The sequence below is a fragment of the Taudactylus pleione genome, unplaced genomic scaffold (assembly GCF_031769625.1).
Source record: "Taudactylus pleione unplaced genomic scaffold, aTauple2 ptg000587l, whole genome shotgun sequence".
NCBI classification, from domain to species: domain Eukaryota; kingdom Metazoa; phylum Chordata; class Amphibia; order Anura; family Myobatrachidae; genus Taudactylus; species Taudactylus pleione.
Window position 1 is genome coordinate 1,430,452 of NW_028284989.1, and position 20,802 is coordinate 1,451,253.

At 44.2% G+C, this 20,802-nt stretch overlaps 1 protein-coding gene across 5 annotated transcripts in view; it reads left to right on the forward strand.

The window, feature by feature from the left end:
* CADM3 (cell adhesion molecule 3) overlaps window positions 1-20,802 on the forward strand; it is a 501,868-nt gene that overhangs the window by 210,390 nt on the left and 270,676 nt on the right. For 2 of the 5 annotated variants that reach the window (XM_088453789.1, XM_088453788.1), the window contains exon 2: window positions 2,615-2,833. The exons of 1 other annotated variant lie outside the window; for it this stretch is intronic. In XM_088453789.1, the coding sequence (XP_088309915.1) occupies window positions 2,764-2,833 (70 nt within the window). In that variant the 5' untranslated portion in view covers window positions 2,615-2,763. Of the gene's footprint in view, window positions 1-2,308; window positions 2,834-20,802 lie in introns of those variants that run through there. 2 more of the 5 variants (XM_088453787.1, XM_088453790.1) reach the window with 1 other exon arrangement.

A 20,802-nucleotide genomic window follows, 5' to 3' on the forward strand; every position in this document is an offset into this window, starting at 1 on the left:
CGTAAGACCTGGTTAAGTAATCTACTGTGTGAATTAACCTCTATCACACACCACTGCCCCCTATATCATTTATGGGATCTTGCCAAAAAAGATGTGGTTATTAGCCATTGTAGCCTATAGCAGAGTTTCCCAAACTCAGGGCCTGATTCAGACCCGCTCGCGAGCGCTGAGCGCTCGCAAGCGGGTCGATGTTGGGCCAGTGCGCATGCACATGACGGACCCGGCTCCGTCGTGCGCATGCGCGAGACCCGGCTATGGGTCTCGCTACAAAGGGGGCGTGCTGTCGATGGTGAGTGACAGCACCCCCCTTTGGTGGGCATGTCGGGGGCGTGGCTGGCCAGAGGCATTCCCACGGGAACGCCTACCGTCTGGGGCCAGCCCCACTGACATCACAAGTGATGTCAGTGGGAGTGCTCTCGGCTCTGATAGAGCCAAAAGCACTCCAGGGCTTGCGGCAGACGAGTCCCTACCATAAGGGTCTCGTCGCAAGCCCGATGGTCGCGATGGTCTTGACCATCGCGACCATCTTTTTGGCCGCTCGCTATAGCTGTGGGTGGTCACCAACAGCTATGCAAGCGGCCAGGAGGCCGCTCTAAAATCAGGAAGGACGGCCCTGATTCAGAGCGAGCGCTCTGTCAGAGCGTCCGGCCCTGAATCAGGGCCTCAGTCCTCAAGGCACCCTAACAGTCCAGGTTTTAAGGAAAGCCATGCTTGACCACAGGTGACTTAATTAGTACCTAAGTCGCCTGTGCTCAACCGTGGATATCGCTAAAACCTGAACTGTTGGGGTGCCTTGAGGACTGCGTTTGTGAACCTCTGGCCTATAGACTACAGTGTGCAAAAAGTAAGGGGCAGCCACCAGGAAGTGAAAGTAAAGTGATTACTGATGTGACTGGCGCTGCACCTCCCAGTGCTGGTGGCCCCCACCCATGATGTCATGCCGTTGGGGGGCGGCGGCAGCCCATGCGACTTAGAGGCTGACTCAGCCCCGGACGCAGTACTGATTCAGTCACATTTGACTGAACATTTTGGAACTGCACATGCTTCGGGGGTGCAGTGCACATATGCTGTGATCTTGCTCCAGCCCTGGTCCCGGATCCCTCCTGCGTCCACCTCTAGCTGAATCAGGCCCTTAGAATGGTAACCATGGGAACGCATGCCCAGTGCTACTCAGGCACATACGCAGACTGGAAACATTGTACGCTTACGTGCGGCATCGGCACCGCGTGCGTTCCACCTTGGAGCGCTTAATCTAAAAGGAGCCATAAGGTATTATTGATTGACATTAGAAAGCTACACAGCCTGAAACCTAAATATCTACACCGTTCTATAAAATAAGGGATGATTACTTGCAAAACACCTGGAGAGCCTGCTAAGGAATGTTAGCCATCCAATGCTATACTTAACAAATACGCATAGGTGAGTATATAATACAGCAGTATCCATAAGTAAATAGGAGCTACTGTACCATTATACACATTATATTTTAATTTTTTAAAGCAGAAACGCCAAGTTTCTATTATAAGAATCCTATATCCCGTGGGATTAAAGTCATTTGTGTAACATGCCTGTTAGAGGCTTCCGGAGCCCTGCGGGAATCTTGTTCATTTGCATATATAACCCCAAGTCTTACAGTGAATCCTTATGTTATAGAATTCATATATAGGGCCTGATTCGGCGCCGCACGCCGGGCTGGTGTGAGCTGCTGGCCGATGTTTGTAAGTGTCGTGCATGCGTACGAAATGCACTGCGCATACCTCCCGATTGTTGCCGCGCCGAGACGCGGAGCTAATTTGGACGCAGGGGATTTGAGTAGCCGTACCTGGGAAGTGGTTAAGTAGATGTGGGCGCGTCCAAAGCCGCTGCAAGTGGGCAAAAACATATATATATATATGTCTGTGTGTGTATGTATCTATATATATATATATATAATATATATATACATATATTTATTATAGTAAACCCTCCTGACTGTAACACAATATTTCTAAATTCAGTGAGTGTATATCTATATATATATATATATATATATATATATATATATATATTATATACACATACCTGCAGTTGTTTGTGTGTGTGCCCTCAGCCCCGCAGGGAATACACACATGTATACAGTGTGATGCCCGCACGGCTGTTACCAGCACTGAATTACATCTGATCCACTTTTCACCCAGCGAGAGAGAGAGAGAGAGAGAGAGAGAGAGAAACCTCCCCCCCCCCATCACATTTGCTCCCCCCCCTTCTTCCCTCCCTCCACATCTCAAGGGGATCAGAGCAGAACGCACCACAATTCCCCATACGAGAGGGAGAGGGAGGCAGCTTGGAAGCGCCGAGCACCGTGGCTGTACACTCTAGCTCTGGGCAGCTGCACAATCTGACAGATTCCCAGGCATTTGCAGAGTCTGCATCCTTCTCATCCTCTCCCCTGCTCACCAATCTCTCATGGTCCATTCCTGGTACCCTATTTAATTCCCTTTACTGCTGCATCATATCTTGCCTGGCTAGTTCAGCTGTTATCCTAATAGGAGAGAATCCCCTCTCCCCCAATTCTCTACCCTGGTTGGAATTATTGCAGTTCCTTTTTTATTTGATTTTTTTTTTTTTCATGCAGTCTGTATCCTCTGTCAGGAGAATCTGGACGATCCCTACATCCTGATCTGTCCCTGGCACACCAGAAGAACACGACACAAGACACTTTATCATTAAAGAGAGGAACGGATCATACCGATACCGGGAAGGTGTTTTTGTTGTACGACGGTCATGTATCTTGCAGTCATCTTGCTCCTGACCCTCTCCTCTTTCACATGGGCTAACGTGTCCGACCATGACCGTAAGTACCCCCAAATAAATCAGATCATATAATGTGGAGTTTGGAAATAATGACTTGGGACTCTGTGAACCCATTACCCACTGTGACTGATGTGTGTATGTACATATGGATATATAATTTATTGATATATATATATATATATATTTATATATATATATACAAAACATATTGCAAATAATACATATATATATATATATATAATATATATATATATATTGCATTTTTAAGACTTTAAATAAGAGGGGGGTCTTCAGCTAACCCCTATACTGGGGTTACCATTATGCTATAGTCCCAGCTTTGTGGTCAGTCGTTATAGGAAGAAGTAGGAAAATAATATGTGGTACAGCTTTGTATTTCTGTATAGTACTGTCTTGTATAAGGTTTGGAAGATATGTTTTGCCTTGGTTTCTCAGGGGGAAGGAGGGGGCTGGAGGTAGCGTAGAAGACCCTTAATGTATGCAAACACACCCTCTTCTGGTATATAGAACAAATTGCCACCTACACTCCATAGCCTTGTGCTTGCAGAGATCATAAACACTTTGCACATAGAAACAGAATAGCTGGTTAAGACAGACCAGTACTGCTAATCCAGCAAGGGCTTCTCCTCTAACTGTAGGAACAGCTGTACCAATAATTAACATGGTAGTGCTCTCAAACCATCATGCCTGCCGGTGTCTTGTCCAAGGAGCTTGCAGTCTAATACACACCTTGTTACTCTATGCCTGCTGGTTAACCCTTGAAGCAAGTTATTTTTTTTTTTTTTTTTGGGGGGGGGGTTAAATGCCCTCCTCTTAAATCTGGGGCTTTAAACCTAGTATTGCCTGCAGAATTTAACCATTGCAGAGCCAGATATTGCAAATATAACATTAAAGAAAGAAATATTATTATTATTTTTTTTACTTTATCCCTTTAAACCACCAAAACAAATTCCGTTGTGAATATGTCATTTGTGGCAAACGAAAGCACGGGATTTGCAGGCACATAACTTCGCAGTAGACACAGACATCGAAAATATTTGAAATGCTCCGTATGGGACGCATGCCAGGATAATTAGCGGGACAGATTAACAGAAAGTCTTTTGTAATGTTCATTTTTGTGCTTGCTAAGAGCTGTTATGTTCCTAATTCGTTCTGGGGGGGGGGGTCTGGCAGTTTCTTTATTTCTTTTTGGTCTGCTAATAGTGTCAGATGCTTCTGGAGAGATCTGCAAATGGTTTGTTCACAAAATAACGGGAGCATTGGGAATTCCTGTACATTTGGAGAATGGTCATTATGCAAAGAGTGAGACAAAGTGTACATTTTCCCTTCTGCTGTGGGCAATGCCCATTTTAAGTCCTCATATAGTGGTCTAGAGGAAATGTCCTATACCATACACTGTAAAATTAATTAACTTTGCTCGTTTGTGTGATGGTGGCGTCAAGGCTGCTAGCTTAGGGCAATGGGTACTATGAGAAACTGGCAAATATTACAATGTGGCATTACTGTATATCTCCGCCATGTACTTATCCTGCCCATTACACAACTCATTGCATGGGAGGTGCCATCATTTGGGTACCACAATATTTTTTGTTGGGTGCAAATGTTTACGGACTGCATTGACTGTTTGACTTACCACTTTTTTAAATGCAAATTGTTTGGATATTGTTGTACTGTACCTGTTTTTCTTCCTTTTTTGCCTTTTTGACCCCTAAGAAGACTAGAACTGAGATATATGTTACCGTTTGTCCATTTGTCAGAAGTGCTGGCAGCTAATACAGGATTACTGCACAAGAAATGATTCTTGATTGCAAGTTATGGTTTATGAACGCGGATAAATACCAGCATCCAATGTTTTTGAAATCGCAACAAAAGTTTGGTCTTGCCCTAACGACGATTCAGGATTGTGGGGAAACTCGTGAAGTCTGTTTTATGATATTACACTATATATATTACTGACTTTCTAAGAGGCTGCGAGCATTAGTGCTCATTTATCAATGATGTAGTCTTATTGTCACAAGATCCTGTTGCTGGTGAGTTTTAATGGAAGACTCTGTCATTAAATGGTGGGATTTACAATTGTCGTATTGTCATTGTGGTGATAGATTGTGACAGGGGAAGGAGTTATGTGTCGGGTGGATTCCACTGGGAAATATATTGTCATAACATCCTGCGCAACGTACACGAAACACATGTCATGAGTACTAAAGGGCGTGTGACGTGTAAGCATGTACATTCATATAGATGGCAGTATAGATACCGTAATATTACACATGTACGGTAGATACTGTATAGTGAATAGTGGTTTGGAATGTGGGTATGGAATTTTGTGCATTGTGTTAGGGTCCATCTATGTTTGTCTGTTTCTTTAGGATCCTGTAGTTACCTCTCTAAAGTATCCAAGTATACTGAGTCTATGCAGAGAGCTCCATTAACCTCCGTGCTGCCAAATACACCAGTCATTCACCCATTCCAGAACTGTACGGCTTGGCTGTGGCTGGGTTAACGCCCCATATCGTATGCCTGTCTAGTTCTCACTGAACCCTGAGTGAGATTTCTCCTGTGCACTGGGAAGCTGTGGTGCTCCGCAATTTACTGCGGCTGTAGAATTCAGATTCAGACCTATCCCCCCTCAGGACATACCGCACCCGACAGCCATGTAATGAGCTCTCAGATCACTGGTACAATCTAAGCAAAATAATGGACAACCTTAAAGTGTTCCAGTAAACAAACAAATATATATATATATATATATATATATATATATAAATATATAGAGACAGCTACATTGCAGTCATATATTTGTTCCCTAAGTCTTAAGGACTTTCGATTTCTGGATCAAACCTTTCCAGGTTTGATCCTGAATATAGGGATATGAGTCTCTTTGCGTTGGTAAGAAGTTTCATGAGGGTGGTATAATCGTTGAACGCTATTCCGAGTTGATGTTGGCTGACTAAGATGAACCGTTTAACGTTTGGAGTCAGGTGAGACCCAAATATTGTGCCTCACAACTATACTGAGAAACAATCTTTGTTCCTGTCTTGTCTTCACCTTACCCTGCTGCCGATGACTTTGCGGCAACTATTCCGCTATTTGTCCCCACCTTGGCCATACCTTTTAACACTCGCACTGAAAACTGGCTTGACTGCAATATATGGATGCAAATGAGCCACAGCCCTAATTTAATATAGAAATGGGAGAAGGGAGGCAGCAAATTAGATAAATATTTAATCCTTACTTGCTAGGTTGTAATGAACAATGCTTCAACAACCTAATAAATACTGTCTCACTGTGTGGAGGGCCCAGATATAACCAACCAATACCATCTGCTGGCCTTCAGTCGTCAATTATCTGCTTGGGAGAACACCACCAGACTGATCACATTCCTCCCTGTGGGACTGGTCTTTAGGGGTCTTCCTAATAACATCTGTCCCGCAACTTACAAAGGGGTAACCTGCCTCTACCAAATATTTTCTGATATCGCCAATACAGTACCTTCCTGTGACATACAACTCCATAGCATACTAGTCAAGTCAAACAGGTGGGAACCACACCTACAATAACAACTACCTATTCCACCATAAACAGTAAAATATTCTAGATTTCCCTAAACCCTTCACTTATTGAGTGTAACCAATACCCTACCTTTTAATTCCTCAACGCCAGCTGACGCCTAGCTTCATTCAAGTCCCTCTTCCACCAACCTCTACTTGTTCCATGGAGTCTTTGGTCATGGTGACCAAGTTTGAGGACCTCTTGAATGTCCGTAAGAGTAATTGAATTTAAAACCTTTCTACCTATTTGTTGATTATTATTCTTCTGGAGCCTTCACGCTCCTGGTTTGTTTGTTAGTTGTTTAGACTGGATGCTGTCATAATCCCGTCAAGTGGGATGCTGGCATCCCGAAGGGCAAGGGTTAGATACTAAAGGGGGAGGGTTAGGCTTAGGGTGCAGGGAGGGGGAGGTTAGGTTTAGGCACTAGGGGGGAGATTAGGTTTAGGCACTGAGGATGGAGGGTTGGAGTTAGTGGTAGGAGAAGGGTTAAAATACCTACTGATGGGTGTTGGTGTCCTAGCCCTGACAGGATGGCGGTGTCCGGATTTTGACCGCCGGGATACCGAGCGCCCCGACATCCCATACCCAACAAATTTCAACAGATTTGGTGTTGTTTGAGTTATTACTTATTGAGAAATTGAGATGCACTGCATTATATTTTAGCATTGTCCAATAATCTTTATGACGGGGCTGTTGCACGTTGCTTGTCGGTTTGGTCGTTTAAAAAATTGATGCATATAATGAGGCATTTAGAGCCCTGGAAAGGATGGGGTCTTAGAAACCCGCCATTCGTCAGAAAATGAATCGCAGCATTTAACCGTAATGCACATAACACGACTTCAAATTCATGTCTAGTCAGGTTTATTATGATCCTAACATTTACTGTGTGACCACATTAACTTTTCTTTACATTACATTAGTTTTTGGAATGTTCAGTGGCTGATGAGAGTTATTACCCAACGCATTTCTCTGGTGCTGATCCCTGAAAGTCGCTTTTAGCACAAAGACTATGTGACTTGATCCTTATCCGATTCTTAGGGCTGTAGTTTCTTCCCCTGGCTGCATTAAAAGGGTCAATTAGGGTAATGAATGTACAGATAAATATGCAGATTTTATACACACCATAGCACAGACAAATGCTGTTATCAAAGGAATTTTATTACCGCTGCTCTTGCATCAATTTGATTTACACACTCGGTAAGCATGTCGTAAAAATTTACACATGTAATAAGCGCCATCCATCTCTCGGATGCAGTAATTAGCTGAAGTCCTCGAACTAGAGACACTCAGAATTCGAACGGTCACCTCTGAACGTTACACTGACAAAACGCATTAGAGGATGCGAAAAGGGAAATGTCTTATGAAAGCAAAGATGGTGGTAAAAACAAAAACAAGAAGCAAGTACATACGTGTGTTACAAACCGATAAATTAATTTTACACAGGTCAACAGATTAATGCAGCAAAATCATTTATCTTCCATTTTGCAGCAGATACGACCTTTGCAGAAATCTTGTGGGTTTTAATGGTTTGCAGTTTGTTGTTCCTGTTTTCAGTAAATCTGACTGCTTCAGCTCTATTTTAATATTTGTATTAATTATTCAGAGAGGCACTGCAGATGTACATTGAGATGGTTGTCCTGACCTGAAACCTAGGCTCTGCATTGTGTTCGAGGGACGGAGACTGCTCCTCGGAACTTGCAGGAGGTCAGAGGTATTTTCTTTACCACAGGGTTAGGTGACCTGTGGCTCTGCTGTTGTTGCTGAACTACAAATCTCAGCATAGCTAACCAGATATCCGAGGCTGGAAGGGCAAGCCTGTGGTTGTCTAATCTGGTGCTTTGGTTGACAGAATCCTAGAGTTGTTGGGTCAGGTAGGTTCTGCACTATTACCTGATTTCACTGGTGTCCAGCATGGACTCACTGTGTGTGTAGATACATAACTCTTCCTGTAATCAGCATGAAGTCCTACAGTGTGTCTTAAAAAGAGATTGCTTATTTACCGCCAGGCACCAAAACATTGCATGCCTTCACTAAGCAGATAGGTCTTGAGGGGCCATTTTATACTTGTCCAGAGACTACTGGTTGTCATCTTTCCTTTAACGTTTATACCAAGATCTGAGGTTGGAGTCAGTAGAGTTCCTACCAGTTAGAATTCACTGAGTTCAGTTCTGGTGGTGTGTATTTGACTGCAGCTTGGGTTAGATCTCTGTTCTTCTTCAAAGCCTAATAAAGTTAAGAAAGTGCAAAAAGAAAAAAAAAAGACTTTTAATATTTTAAGTGGGTTAATATGGTATTCCCATCCTAAATCATACCCGTGATGACCAGGGCCGGTGCAAGGTGTCTGGGCGCCCTAGGCAAAATTTCATCCACCGCCCTTGCTCCCTACTCGGGCCCTGACCACTCTATTGGCAGTGGAGACATACTGTATTGAGTCTTTTTGGATGAAAGCGCTATATAATTAAAATACTTAATATGAACAACATCTCCCCCCTACAAAGCCGCAGTCATGTACAGTAAAAAACTATGGGGCGTACAAGTGTCCCATTCAGCGGCCTTGAACCCAAAAATTATGGTGGCCCTGATAATGGCATTTGTATGTTTCCCAAGTAGTGGTATTCCAATATTTTCCGCATTTATGGAGTTATTATTATATATTTTGTGTCTAGTGATTGTGTTAGTAGTGACTGCTTTGGTCGCTATATACAGTGCACTTGAGGTTAGAAACTGGACTTATAGTCACCAAACACATTAGTGCAGCTATGACTTTTCAAACTCTAGTCCAACATTTTCTGCTCTGTCTAAATAACCTGTATACATAGTATCAAAGTGCAGCAAGACTTCTATAGAATACAGTATCCCAACATACCGTACCATGTGATGAAGAGGATAACCTACTGGGATACCATAGGCTATCTACAAACTCCATCTAAACAGGGCCAACATCTGTATATTCAGATAACTGTATTTGGCACATTCATTCCTGCACTAGTTCCTCAGTCACACAAATGGCACACGCTCCATTGCCAATTTAGAATCCAACCTTCCATTATGTCATGGGACCATGTGAGAAATCCGTAGCACACAGAGGAATCCCAAGTGACTATAGAAAGTGCATACAGTATAGCAGTCTGGGCAAAATCGAACTTATGGCACTGGCGCATAAAATGCAGCAGTGTTCACCACTGTGCCAGCATGCCTTGATAGGCACTAGTGGCGACATTGCTTATATCACCAGTCCCTGACTTGACTGTACTTTGAATACAAGTTTAGACTCTCTCCTCTCCAGTCTGTCCTCAATGCTGCCGCTCGGCTCATCTTTCTCTCCAAACACTCTACATCTGCCTCCCCTCTCCTACAAGCCCTCCACTGGCTCCCCTTCCCCTTCAGAACCCAATTCAAGGTTATCACACTCTCTTATAAAGCCCTCACCCATTCCTCTCCCACTTACATCTCTGATCTCATCTCCCTTCACTCTCCTGCCCGCCCTCTTCATTCAACAAATGCTAGCCGCCTCTCTGATTACTTTCTCCCACTCCTGCCTCCAAGATTTTGCCCGTGCTGCTCCCCACCTTTGGAACTCTCTCCCTCTCCCCATCAGACTCTCCACCTCTCTACAATCATTCACACGGGCTCTCAAGACCCACTACGTCATCAACGCCTTCCAGCTTTCATCCTAACTTTCTGTTACATGCTCCTCCCTCCCTGTCTGCCCCATTCTGTGTCACACTTGTTTGTGTACCCCTCCCCTTTAGAATGTAAGCTCTTGCGAGCAGGGCCCTCTACCCTCTTGTGCTTCTCCTTACTTTACTTATATCTACATTGTACTCCCTACTAGGGCACCTAACACTAGGCTGCTTATGCTCTGCTGCTTATGTGGGTGTTATGGTCGCCAATGTAGCAATGTATATTATCCATGTCCTTGTCCTGTGTTGTATTGTACTGTAAGTCACTGGTCATTGTTTATGTACTTTGTTAGATGCTGCGGAACACTTGTGGTGCAATATAAATAAATGATAATAATAATAATATTAATAAACACCCTAGGTAGCTGCACAATAGGCAGAATGAAAAAAAACCCAGTGAAAATGGTAAATGCCTGGAATCTATATATTATACATAATGGAATGTAGTTTATTGGATCGACAGTTACATTGTCAACATTGTTGTGATATAGGGTGCAATATAGGAATGATCTCCCTGGCTAATGAGTTGCTTTACATACATTAACGCACAAGATTTCTCTAGACCATATGGCAACATATATTTTTATACAATAGCTCAAATTCCACCATACGGCATCGTCATGTTGTATCACTGGAGCCGTCAGGAAGAATTGCAGGTGACTTGTTTAAGGGATCACCGACTTGATTGATACTTTTTTTTTTACTTTAAACCAAGCTGTATTGCAGGAGATGTGGAAAAATACAATGCAATAGAACACAAGGTAGGCGCCTCGGAGCAACTTCAAGCACAGAGACATTAAACAAACAGTTGTATGTGAAGCTAATTCTAATACGGCAGCAGTCCCTAAAGCGTCCGCCATGAGTGATGACTAATTATTCCTCTACTCTTCGATAGAGTTCTCTGTATTCATCATCAGGGTCGCCCTGTCTCTTATCAGCTATTACTGTCAAAGGAGATTTGTAAAATGTAACGGGCATGGCTCAGGGGAAGTATGTGGTACATGATAACACTTGATGCTGTCTTAATGAATCTTAAACATATGCAGAATGGGTTTATAAGACTATTTCACAAAGGAATGGGAAGTGCGGGGGTGACCTTTCTCAGTTGGTCGGAAGATCAGCGTAGAGGTGAGTATCTGGGGCGTAAGCTTACCAAACCCAGCTTCCTCTACAAAGAGGGTGGCCTTGTGAGGGGAAGTAATCGACATCCCGGTGGGTGGGATGCCATCGGTCAGAATACTGGTGCCGGAATCCCGACAGCAGTTGGAATCCCGGCACCAGAATCCCAAACGCTGGCATCCTGGCGGTAAATATTAGGGTTAGGGAGAGAATTCGGCTTATGATTAAGCACCAGGGGGAGGGTTAGGTTGCGGGACGGGAGGGTGAGGGTTAGGTTGCGGGTTGGGAGGTTTAGGGTTAGGCTACGGGGAGGGAGGGTCAGGGTTAGGGGTTAGAGATCGGGTACTTAACTAGCTGGGTCGGGATTGTGACTGTCTGGATGCTACTGTCGGTATTCTGACTGCCGGTATCCGGACCGACAGGACCCCGTGCCCAACCACTTGTGAGAGCCTACAGAGTGCTTGCAAATCAGAGGAATCTCAGGGGTCTATTTACTAGGCAGTGATAGGAGACAGAGTGAAAAGTGATAAGGAAGTGATAAGGTGCCAGCCAATCAGCTCCCAACTGTCATCTCACAGGCTGTGTTTGAAAAATGACAGTTGGGAGCTGATTGGCTGGTACCTTATCACTTTTCACTCTGTCTCCTAACACTGCTTAGTAAATAGACCCCTTAATGTGCATGTAAATAAATAGCAGGTTGTATACCTTCATGCCCACTGTATAGAGGGAAGAGGTACATTTCCTATATCTGGCGCTGTGGAGCTTTGCTGGGTTGTGTGAAATCTTTACCCACCTGCCTTATTATTATTATTGGAATTGTCCTTTCGTCAGTGACTGTGTATGGCTTGGGTGCGCTGCCTTATCTGTGAGTATTAACCTTAACAAACGAAGTATTTATATGCTTAGCATCTAGCAATGTTCTTTACAATGCAGCGTGCCCAGGTCATACTTGTATTTAGATGCTGTATGCATGCGCGCAGAATCGATTCATCGATTCTCAGCAGGTGAGAGAAACGAAGGGGTCTATATATACTAAGCCTTGGCGGAGATAAAGTACCAACCATACAGCTCCTAACTGTCATTTTTCAAACACAGCCTTAACATGACAGATAGGAGCTGATTAGTTGGTACTTTTTCTCCGTCCACTTGATTTCTCTCCAAGGGGACGTACATAGACCCCTAAGCTTGCAACCCCACTCCTGCGGGACACAGCGGTGTGACTGAGACTGTGCCCGAAAAGCGAGACTGTCCCAGCAACATCAGAACGGTTAGGAAGGAATGTGACCTTGAGATTCCTCTGTGTTGCCAAACAGAAATGGGGATTAACAATAGATTCATAATTCGCACTAATTACCAAAATCCAGTAATAAACTAGGTTGACTGTAAATTGTGCTAAATAATCAATATACCTATCACAATATTCCCCCCCCCCCCTCCTTGGGTGCTGTTTGTCACTGTAATACCAAGCCATGGTAACTACACAAGGTCATGTGACTTCCTATGTCTCTATGACACTACTGGAAAGTGTCCATATCGTTCAATAGCTTTGACAGATATATTTATATACAGTAGATGGTTCCTAAACAGGTCATTGCAGCCGGCAGTCACCCTAGTCCATTTTCTTGGGAGTCAGAGACACAGGCCTGCGTAGAAATCTTGGTATCCGTGAGCAGAGCACAGTAGATGTAAAAATAGAGGCTGTGCCTTTGCCCATAGGAAGGGGAGTGACAGCATTCTGTCTCAGGGTGACACTGTGCTATTTCAGGATAAATCCATGCGTAGCATGCAAGCTGATGGAACCTTCCATTCAGAGAACAGTTACATAGATTGGAAGGCACCAGCGCTAGCTCAGAAACGACTGTCTGTACCTGGGTTTATGCAATTCCTTTCCCTTCTGTACAGTACATATCCCTGACTATAGAAGGAATTCTAAATACGAGCCTCACCCTAGTAGATGTGCGAAGCCTTGGAGAGAGATATGGCACCAACCAATCAGCTCCTAACTGCTATGTGTTATAGGCTGTGTTTTAAAAATGACAGAGGCTGATTGGTTGGTAGTTTATCCCTTAGTACACAGACCCCTCCCTGTCCTTTTAGTTTTGCCTCATATTTTCTGCTTTCCATCAATCCCTCTCTCCTGCCTTCTCTTCTTTCAGTCTATCCCGCCTTCCCCGTCATTATCCGAACTCTAATGAAAAAAAAAATTGTGCCGCCTTTAAAAGAGATAATTGAATAATTTACGCCGCTTATTACAGCTCATTTTAACGAATGACTATTAGTTGCAGCATTTTCTGTGTAATTTTTTTTAACAGATCTGTTTTGTACTAATGCGATTTTAGCTTTAATCGGTGCTCAGCTGACGTTGCACAGGTCATTACTTGGTGCGGCTCCTTCAGTCTATATGGATCAACCTCCTTATCATCCATGTACTGTACACCCCTTTGTGTCAGAGCAATGTCCACGTAGGGGGAAAAGCCATCCTTCTCCCCCTTCCCATTAGTACATACAAACAGACCAAGTGAGAACCTTCGGCAGAAGTAGGATGATCCTTCTCTCATTTTTTTAGTGGCTGACAAGTCGGTGTCTGCTGAGTTGCAGGGAGCATAAAGGCTGGGTCCCTAACATGCTACCGTGGCTATATATAGTATAAACTGCCCGCAGACCGCATAGTATGGGCATAAGGAGCAGTATTACTTACTTGGGGGTCTAGTTACTAAGCAGTGTTAGGAACCAGAGTGAAAAGTGATAAGGTGCCAGCCAATCAGCTCCCAACTGTCATCTCACAGGCTGTGTTTGAAAAATGACAGTTGGGAGCTGATTGGCTGGCACCTTATCACTTTCTTATCACTTTTCACTCTGTCTCCTAACACTGCTTAGTAAATAGACCCCTTGGACGGTAATGTCTTCCTCATGATGCCTACTCCTTTTTTATTTATCATCAACCAAGAACACCATTAGAAAAGTCCAGTATTATATTTGTAGCCCCGGCCGCTGGATTTGCCTGCTTATAGAGGAGGTAGCCATGTTGTGAGTTGAATTAAGATGTATATAAGAATGCAGCTTATCAATTCACCAGTGACATTACTGAGGCACTTTGTGCTTCATGCTTTAGGGATGTTATCGCCATTATTTAATGACCGGAGGTGCACTCCAAACTTCCTTACTGACTCTTGAGTATACTGTATACAGAGCAAGTTCATAATAATATTTCATATGGTATGAGACAGGAGACCAATGCAGTGGGGGGGGGGGCGTAATTTTGATCAAGGCTTCGCCTCAACAGCCTACAACATGGCTGCTTCCACTGTTTGCAGGCAATAGGTACACTTTAAGGAGAGAATATACCTTACCTATACCCATATAGGCAGGACAATGCCCGTGTCACGGGACATTGGGATATACTGTATGTCCTCCATATGGGTACCCCACTATAATGAGCTGTTGCTGTGCCGTGGAATGGGATACCCACATATCGCAGACCTGTGTGATGGCAGGCTGCAAGTCTTATTTACTAGTGATGCCCGTGTAGTGCCCAGCTGACCTGATCCTCAGCACAGCATCGACCTGTGCACTTAACTTTCTGCAAATAAGCTGACTGCGGGTATACTGTACACTGCTTAGTCTTAATCATCTCAGCCATGTACTTCCGCCCTCCTATTCCGGGCCTACCTGGAAAGTCTGTCTGCTATCCACTGAAATCAATAGAACTAGCCTAGAGCGCTACAATTTTCGAGGCGTCCTTTCACAAACAATGAATCTTCTCGACCGCACTCAGAACTAATGATAGTTAGACAGGTCTAATCAAGTCCTGATCAATAGATTGTCCCTGCTCACGCCAATCTATGGACTGCCAGGCAAATTCAATCCATTTCCTAGCAATAGATGGGCGGTGAGTGGCTGGAGCCGGGAGGCGTTGGGGCAAAGTTGGAAGCCAGCCCATTACCCACCAATGATGGAATCCCCAATCGATAAGGGCTACTGTCATGTATTGTTTTGATCATGTGCAGTATGCATGCGTTACTAGTACTACATTCATTAGAGATGGTGTCTGCTCCTATCTCCAGTACTTAGATACATTATCATTTTTTTGTATTTTTTTTTTTAGCAATCCATCATGAAAGTCGATATAGCATGAAGCAATCTAGACTAATGGCTTTTATTTATAGTCAGGTGTCACTTGAAATTGTAACTGACACACAAGCGGAAAAATTAATTGTCGCTGTAATTGACAAGCCAAGCAGGTCCCCCTTTAAGGGTCTACATCTGCAACCAACATGCATGCAGCCCAGACCTCTTATACGCAAGCTATACAGCGACGTACCATGTGTCTCTGTTGCTGTTACTATCTATTAGCCGGTGTGTGCATGACAAAAGAATACTCTGCATTTCCCTGTAATGCTGGAAACTTAAATGCCAGGTACATGGGGGAGGGGGCTGCTAATAATGCAGAGTGGGAAAGGAAACATCTGTAAATAGCTCATTCAGTATTCGGCTGTGGAAAATATCAGTTTTGACGTGCTATTTGTTGCTCTATTGGATCGTAATGCATTAATTCACTGTGGCGGTCTCATCCGTAAAAGACACCTTAAAAGATCTGATCTGCGGACAGGTAATTATAACATATACAGTAATGTCCTTACTCATTAAGAAGACGAACAGCTCTGCGCTACATTACCAAAGCTTCCCTTTTTATGCAAGATTTATGAAAAATGCATGTGTAGTCCAAAGCGAATGAATTAATTATAAGTATCTTGCATTAGATGGGGTTGTTCGTTCACATATCTCTACATTGAGAAATGGCGCTGATTTTTTTCCGTCACATAAGCACATTCTCCTCGCTAGGTATTGTTGCTACACGCGCAGGTAGTCTCCCTATTACAAGGCTCGGATACTGTAGCAGATTCTGCTGGCACCAACCTATTCACAGCCTGCATATTGTGTGCTCAAATACACCCTGCTCTGCCAGCGTAGCTTTGGCACGTGCAGGCTCACACTGTCTTCATACTGTATGCCCAGATATAGACAGTACCATTGGCTTGCACTCGTACACTGCGCCCATATGCTCAGATAAACTGCACATCACTCTGCTAGTCCAGCATATGCACGTATATATATTTTGTTTCAATCAGGGGCGTTACTAGACCTAGGGGGGCCACTGGCAACATTTTCACTGCCCGTCCCCTCTCCTGGACTTGCATTTAGTGATCACGTCCTCCCACAGCGTGGGCTGTGCAGGGCAGACACACCTCCTCTGCCGGTAGGTTCCATCTCTCCTCACTGATGCCTCCTCCCAGTATCAGTCAATGAGGTGAGCTGGAGGCAGAGCCGTTCGGGAGGACAGATGTACCTGCCCTGCGCAGCACACTGCTGGAGGATGCGACCACGGCTGGCCTGCCACCGTAGGCGCAGGGGGAGGGCCGGGCCTTGGAGCCGGTCCAGGCCCCCTAGGCAGCCGCACCCCCTGCACATACAGTGGTTACGCCGGTGGTTTTTCAATAGTGTGTATATATTTTTTATAATGACATTTTTGGAGCTTTTACATTTGTCACTTGGTCTACGTTATGGGCAGGTTCGATCCCCTGAGAGGGGGTGGAGGTGGGAGCAGGAGAACATCTAGGGGGAGCGTGTGAAGCCTAATCCTGTTTATTGTCCAGTGATGATATTTTCAAAATCTAAGTGAGCCTCATTGTAATACTAAGGGGTCTATTTACCAAATTTTGTTAGGAGATAAAGTGAATGGCAGTTAGGAGCCGATTGGCTGGTACCTTATCTCCGTTCGTTTTATCTCCTAACAAAGCTTAGTAAATAGACCCCTAAAAGTGGTAACTGTTACCCCTCCCCTCCCTACAATCTTGCTAACTACAGTCAACACTGTAACAGTTTAGTTGTAATTGTTATCAGTTGTGAGTTCAAATGCAGGGAGACCAAATGCTGTAGATGCCATAGGGCAGATTCCTACACGGATGGATCCCATTGGCAGTAAATCAGGCTACTGCGGCTTCACGCGCACACAGCCATTTTGCATCCAACACAGAATGAGCCCCTATTTGTGTAAACTAAAACGTAGACAGGGTAAGGCGTTTGCCTGGCTGTAGGTACCAGTCCTGTTCTTGCATGTTGCTCCCCAGAGAACTACAGTAGGAAAGTTGAACAATTATTTTACAAAAGCCAGGACACTGCCCATGAAGACGTGGGACAAGTAATGGTTGTGGACTATAAAAATGATTTTGGGCAATAGAGAATAATAAAGTAATGGATAGGATTTTCCAGTAGGCCACGCTAGATAATCGGGGAAAAAGTACATGTACAGTTATGTTTTTTGTGACGAATCCCTATACTTGTGTGGTTTGGCCCCACTTTTACAAACCTTGAACTTACGGTAAATCCAATTTCGTAAAAAGTTGGCGATATTTTGAAAGAATTCTTTGCTGCTTAGAAGGTAAATCGGGGCCGGACCTGCATGGTGAGGTCTCGATGAATCACAGTGTACTGCCCTCCACAGCCTTACGTTCTACTTGCTTATACTGCATACTTTATCTACTCTCCGTGCAGGAGGCTCCAGAATTTTCGGGTAACCCCCCGCACTCCCGGAAGAGTATTCTCCTCTCCCGCATTCTGACCACTTCCTAGTGAAGTGGGCAAAACGGAAGAATTTTCCTGAGGATCGGCGGGTGGGCGAGTAGAGGGCGGAGCTTAATGACACAATTCTAAAAGAATCATGTATGGCCATGCCCCCTAATTAAATATGCAGCATTTGCAGTAATTTAATGTGAGGGGTGGGGCTTAGCGATATGACCCGTCCCCGTCAGCGCCCTCCTGCTTCTTCTCCCGGGGAGGAAAAACTGAAAGTAGGCAGGTATGCTATACTGTATTGCATATTTAATACCAATCAGTTGCAGATTTTTATCTAGGGGCTGTAGTAAAATCCGGCACCAGCAAGGACTGCCTAGCAGTGGCAGTGACTTCTCATTGGACACCCTCCCTGCTAATCATCATGACAGACAGGCAGTCCCAGGGGGTGGTGCTTCCTCCGCTAAGTCTGCCAGTCCGAACTGCAATAGCCGAGAGCACTTCCCATGGGGAGCCCCTCCCCTGCTATCCCAGCAGCCCTTACTGGCCGGCTTGTATATGTGCGGGTTCCTACACATGTGCGCAACTACAAAACCCCCGGCCAGCAAAGGCAGGAGCTGCTGCTGATACTAATCATTAGTAATAATATGTTTAAAAAAAAAGCAGCAAATTAAAAGTAAAAATGAGCATCTTGTATACAGAACAATGGAGAGGTTACTGTGCAGTTGGTGAGTTATGAAAAATTGTTACTATACAGAGGCAAAAATTTCCAGGGAATTTTTTTTTTAAAACCTGGAAATTAGGGAAAGTTGCCAACTGCGACTTCCATGTCGCGCTTCTATTTATTGACTTTTTCATGACCGCTATTAAACAAACGTAATGTCTTTGTAATGAGAACCGGCGCGGTGATTTATATGGAAAAAACATTTAGGAGCTCTCTACATATCATTTAACGAGCTTCTAAACTGTTATAGAGTGTGTGGCCAAATAACTAGGACCCAATTAAGTGTACAAATCCAATCTTTAATCCCTTTTGTTGTTTTTTTAAATATAAACTGTGATTCTTTTTTTTTTTTTTTTTGCTCTTTTGCAACTCGCTGGACAATAACTTAATCTTTAATGTTGCTATGTTGAACGTTGCATAGCAGTAATATTTTAATTTTGCACGCTGCCATTAAAATAAGTTTCGACCCAGAATTAAAAAGGAACTCCTTGTTCAGTTTTGCTAACGCCGTAATGATAAGACATAATAAATAACTAACACATTTGTGGAATGCCAATAAAACTAGTCTTGAGAATGACTCAATTGTTGAGTGCCCACACATTGCATTCTTGCAGAATACCCATGTACTTAACAGAATATAATTGAAGCACAATGTTAACTGAATGCAGACGTGCTGACATATCCAATACTGTATTTTTTTATATTTTTTTAACTATTAGTGCGTGTTAACACCATATGCTTTAGGTGAAGACAGTAGGAGAGGGTTAACACGCAATTTTACACATTGACACTTGGAAACCAGCACAATATCAATTCCTGCACCATCCACTTCACAAAGGTAGCAGCTATTAGCAATCTCTTAAAAAGTTCAATGCTTAACAGCCAGAGGTGGCAAATGCTTCGTATTAGGTATCCCATAGCAACCAATGAGGCAGGGCCCTGTGCGGTGGAATGGATTGCAGACCCAGATTATGTCATCATTCTCCTGGTCATTACTATTTTAGTATGCAGAGAGATAGAAAAACGGCAGCATGGCACGCGGAAATATGTAAGTGGAAATATAGGCCCTCATTCAGAGCCGTACGCTCTGAGCAGAGCGCACGCTCTGAATGAGGGCCGCCCTCCATAATTCTGGAGTGTCCTCCTGGACGCTCGTATAGCTGTGGGTAACCACCCACAGCCTATACGAGCGTGCAGTTTGATGGCCGCGATGGTCGTGACCATCGCGACCATCGAAACTGCGAGCCGGAGCCTGCGGTTGAGGTTTTCAACCGCAAGGCCCGGAGTGATTTTGGCTCTATCAGAGCCAAAATCACTCCCACTGACATCACTAGTGATGTCAGTGGGCCGGCTTCTGACGAGAGGCGTTCCCGTGGGAACGCCCCCGTCAGGGAGGCACGCCCCCGGCACGCCCACCAAAGGGGGCGTGCTGTCAATCAACATCGACAGCACGCCCCTGTTGAGCAGACACAACGAGCGAAGGACTTTCCTTCGCTCGCCGCGTCTGGCGCATGCGCACGACGGAGCTCCCTCCGTCGTGCGCATGCTCAGTGCAGACCATCGACCCACTTGCGAGCGGACAGCCGCTTGCGAGTGGGTCTGAATCAGGGCCAGAGTCTGAAAGCTAATGGTGTGAACTTTAACCTTTCACTAAGCCACACCGTCCATATTTTCTTAAACTTTTTAATGCTTTTTTTTGTAATTAATTCATCAGATGAGAATGATTTTGTTGACTTTAGTGTACATTTAGAATTGTTTGAGATTGTGGGCTAAATTGACTAAGCAACTCTTTTTCAAAGCAGACACGCCTTAAGACACTGGATTTTAAAGGGGCGATAATATTAAATAGAATATATGACTCTTTTTGTATTGAATATTCTCGCCACTTTAAGTCCAGTGTCCTAAACTGCAGACGATGCGGACGCTTAGTAAATTTAGAATGAAAACGGAAATGATGTACAGATGTGTCTTCATACATCTTCCTTGCGCGTTAAACAGCCCTTCTAGTCGTGCCATACCGTGGCGTGATTCGGTAGCGCTGACCGTCTTTTCAGGTGACTCTTTACCTTCAAGGGCGGTTTATTCACAAAGCGATGCTAATTCGACTCGGTAGCGCTGTAAGTAATTTCCTGAAAATGCATCTTATTCGCCGAATAATGCAACTAGGACGCACAAGCAGCTTCTGCTGAGTAAAATGATATGCGGCATGCCTATATTCTGTGTGTGTGACTGCGGGTGTATCTGCATGTGAAATGCTACGTCACAGTGTTATAGCCGCTGACACGTAATGTAGCATTTCGCATTCAGATACAACCGCAGTCACACACACAGAATATAGGCATG